Source organism: Otolemur garnettii, unplaced genomic scaffold (genome assembly GCF_000181295.1).
Source record: "Otolemur garnettii isolate 467f Iridium unplaced genomic scaffold, OtoGar3 scaffold00021, whole genome shotgun sequence".
NCBI lineage: Eukaryota > Metazoa > Chordata > Mammalia > Primates > Galagidae > Otolemur > Otolemur garnettii.
The window spans coordinates 18,452,212-18,456,314 of record NW_003852416.1 but is presented as its reverse complement, the minus strand read 5'-3'; the positions used below and the strand labels follow the sequence as shown (position 1 = coordinate 18,456,314).

The window sequence follows — 4,103 nt, the reverse complement described above, 5'->3', positions numbered from 1 at the left end:
CCCACCCCCACCACCGTCAATGGTGTCCCGCTTTGCCAATGTTAAAATCTGGTCACCTTAGGGTAGGACTCAAGTGATTGCTGACTGCTAACATGATTTGAAATGTGGCAGAACATGGAATTAACTAACTTGGCAAGTCTTGGCACTGATGTTGGAGTTATGACCCATAACCCCCTTTCATGGAGCTGATCTAAGGCTGAATAGTAAGAAAGGTAGGAGGGTTGTTTTACAGGCTAGTCATTACTGAGGGAGGGGGCAGCTTTAGGGATCAACATTCCGAAGCCCCCCAGTATAAATAACTTAAAGGATCTTCTGAAGGAGAGGCAGGAGTAAAGGCTGGGTGGTATCTGAGAAGGGCCTCCATAAGTGTTGGAGGCAGTAGAGTCGAAAGGTGAGAATTCACCAGCCGTGAATGGGGGCGCCTGATCCCGTGACAAAGTCTCGAGAGAAGGGCAGCTCGAACCCTCCCGTCCACTCATGATTCTAGTATTCAAAAGCTAGCAGTGGGATAGGAAACCGCTGCGCTGAGACAAGGCGCCTCAGTAAGACTAAAGCGCGCGGGAAGTCCGGAGTTTTCCCGCCACGGCTGAGGACGCGGTTCGTGATGTCAGATCCCGGCCTACACAAACTAGCCGGTGGGCTCCGCCCTTAACGAAGATGGAGGCACGCGTAGGACCGGAAAGAGCTTTGGATGTCGCCTTGACCCTGATCCAAGGTGGAGGCAGGACTGCCCTATGAAGCCCTACCCCTTCCGCTATGCGACCGCGCGGAGTAATGACGTTACACCGGGCCGCCCACTGTCCCAGTCGGGTTTTCGAGTACTGGAGCGTGCTGCGTGGTTGGCGGTAGTGACGTGTATTGCCTGGAGGATGGCGGACGCCGGCTTTCGCCGCGTGGTTCCTAGCGACTTGTATCCCCTTGTGCTCGGCTTTCTGCGCGATAACCAACTCTCAGAAGTAGCCAATAAGTTCGCCAAAGCGACAGGAGCTGTGAGTCCCGGGCTTGGGGCGGAGACTGAGGTTGAATGACCGAAAGGCTACAGGGCCTGACATGCTTAGGTTTCCTCATGGGGAGGTCTATGGGGTCCATAAGTGCGCTCTACCAGGGTCTGCGAACTCTTTGCGTCGACTTCTCTGCGTTGACCAGAGACAGTCTGGGGTCTCCGTCCTTTTTTCACCAGGTCTGACTAGATATCAGAGTCTTTGTTTTTTATCCTGGTGAGTCGTACAGCGGCAGCAGCGTGGGAGCCTTCTAGCTCCAGGTCACATGGCTGGAGGAGTGCGGCGAGGAGCTAGCGCTGTGCCCCACCGACGACGCTGGCATCACTTGGTTCTTTCCGAGGGGCTTTTAGTTGGCTGAGGCAACGCGTGATTTGATTTTACCCTCGATCGCACGTAACCAGGACTCAAAGACAAATCAAATTACCTTAGAAATGAAGGCTGTGATTTTCCTTAGTAAAGAAAACGAATCAGTCAAGGCAGGGTTCTACTACTGATGCAGAGAAAGATTAACATATGGTAGCTTTACCAAGCAGGCCTAGCAATGGGCTTGGAGGTTGGGCTAATGGAATTAAACCTAAGTTTGGGATCAGGCTCTGCCACTTTTTAATTTTCTTTTTGAGACAGAGTCTCAACAATGTCGCTCTCGGTAGAGTGCTATGGCGTCACAGCTCACAGCAACCTCCAACTCTTGGGCTTAAGCGATTCTCTTAAGCCTCAGCCTCCCAAGCAGCTAGGACTACAGGCGCCGGCCACAACGCCCGGCAGTATTTTTTCTTTTTGCAGTTGTCATTGTTGTTTAGCAGGCCTGGGCAGGGTTTGAAACCGCCTGCCTTGGTTTATGTGGCCCGTGCCCTAACCACTGAGCTACAGGTGCAGAGCCTCTGCCACTTTTAATTTAATTTAATTTAATTTATTTTGCGGGTTTTGGCTGGAGACTGGGTTTGAACCCCCACCCTCTGGCATATGGGGCGGGCGCCCTACTCTTTTGAGCCACAGGCACTGCCCTATTATTTATTTATTTTGAGAGACAGAGTCTCACTTTATTGCCCTTGGTAGAGTGCTGTGGCGTCACAGCTCACAGCAACCTCCAACTCCTAGGCTTAGGCGATTCTCTTGCCTCAGCCTCCCAGTAGCTGGGACCACAGGTGCCTGCCACAATGCAGCTTTTTTTTTTTTTTTTTTGAGACAGAGCCTCAAGCTGTCACCCTGGGTAGAGTGCCATGGCTTCACTGCTCACAGCAACCTCCAACTCCTGGGCTCAAGCTAGTCTCCTGTCTCAGCCTCCCAAGTAGCTGGGACCACAGGCGCCCGCCACAACGCCCGGCTATTTTTTTGGTTGCAGCCATTGTTTGGCGGGCCCGGGCTAGATTCAAACCTGCCACCTTAGGTGTATGTGGCTGGCGCCGAGCCCGCAGCTTTTTTTTTATTGCAGTTTGGCCAGGGCTGGGTTTGAATCCACCACCCTTGGTATATGGGGCTGGTACCCAACTTACTGAGTCACAGGCACCGCCCCTCTGCCCCTTTTTAGATGTGTGTCCAGAACAACTTGCTTAACCTTTCTGAGTCTGTTTCTATTTCTACAGGGATGTCTTAGTCCACTTCATAGGACTTTCATGAGTTTCAGTAAGATAATAAGTAAAAGTAGCAATTCCATTGATGGTGCAAAGGAAGTATCTGTAAATGAAAGCTATTATCATAGTTCTGGAAATTTAGTTGTTCCAAACACATGTAAGAACAAGATGACTTGGAGGGGGACAGGTTTGTATGGTACAAACCTTTCTCAAAAAAAGAAAAGACATGCCTACATGGGAAAACACCTTGAGGAAAGTTAGAGAAGTTGTGTTCAGAAGGGATGGTAGCATGAGTAAGATGAAAGGCTTGTTCTTTGCAGCAGAAGCAGGCTGCAAAAGGATGGGATCAGGTCACCCTTAGAAATAACCTTTTTTTTGGAGACAGAGTCTCACTTTGTCACCCTTGGTAGAGTGCAGTGGTGTCATAGCTCATAGCAACCTCAAACTCCTGGGCTTAAGCCATTCTTTTGCCTCAGCCTCCAAAGTAGCTGTGACTGCAGGCACGCCCACCCCAACACCTGGCTTTTTTTTTTTTTTTTTAGATAGAGGTGGGGTCTCTAGTTCAGGCTGGTCTCAAGCCTGTGAGCTCAGGTAATCCACCTGCCTTGGCCTCCCAAGTGCTGGGATTACAGGTGTGAGCCACCATGCCCAGCTCTGCCCCAGCTTCCTGAATAGCTGGGACTACAGGTGCCTGCCACGATGCTCAGCTACTTTTAGAGATGAGGTCTCACTCTGGCTAAGGCTGAGCTCAGGGAATCCACCCAACTGGGCCTTCTAGAGTGCTATGATTACAGGTGTGAGCCACTGGCATGGCCCTCAGAAAGAACTAACTTTCTTTTTTTTTAGAGACAGTCTTACTTTGTCACCCTTGGGAGAGTGCTATGGCATCACAGCTCACAACAACCTCCAGCTTTTGGGCCTAGGTGATCCTCCTGCCTTAGCCTCCGGAGTAGCTGGGAGTACAGTTGCCACAACTCCCAGCTATTTTTTTTGCTGCAGTTTGGCTGCACCCGGGTTGGAACCCACCACCCTCCTACTCATTGAGCTACAGGCACCACCCCAGAAAGAACTTTCTTAATCTGGGACAGGCTGCCATGTCCTCTAAAATAATGTGCTTCGGGAGACTATAGAATGTTTTTGACAATGGACTGGATGGAATTGAGCATTTTGAGGTTAGAATTCTTTGGTTTTAGGTGACAAAATCTAATCTTTGTGGAGGGCTTACTAAGGACCAGATTTATCAAAATAAATTAATGAGATTTGTGGTGTTATCTCCATTGTATAGAGAAGATTGCAGTGAGATTAAGTAATTTGCCCAGGGTCATTTAGTAATAAGTGACAACAGTGAGTTCCATACTAACCCTTATTGTGTATTTCTTTTTTTTAATAGGAGATGAAGTCTCTGTATCTGGTAGTAGGGGTGTGTACTACCATGCTTTCTTTTTTTTTTTTTTTTTTTTTTTTTTTTGAGACAGAGCCTCAAGCTGTCCCCCTGGGTAGAGTGCCATGGCATTACAGCTCACAGCAACCT

The 4,103-nt window shown here is 49.3% G+C and overlaps 1 protein-coding gene across 1 annotated transcript in view; it reads left to right on the top strand.

The window, feature by feature from the left end:
* The first annotated feature begins 785 nt into the window (after positions 1-785).
* The window catches only part of NOLC1 (nucleolar and coiled-body phosphoprotein 1), a 17,380-nt gene continuing 14,062 nt past the window's right edge, over positions 786-4,103 (top strand). Inside the window, exon 1 of the mRNA XM_023511775.1 lies at positions 786-989. Coding sequence (XP_023367543.1) covers positions 870-989 — 120 coding nt within the window. The 5' untranslated portion in view covers positions 786-869. The remainder of the gene's footprint in view (positions 990-4,103) is intronic.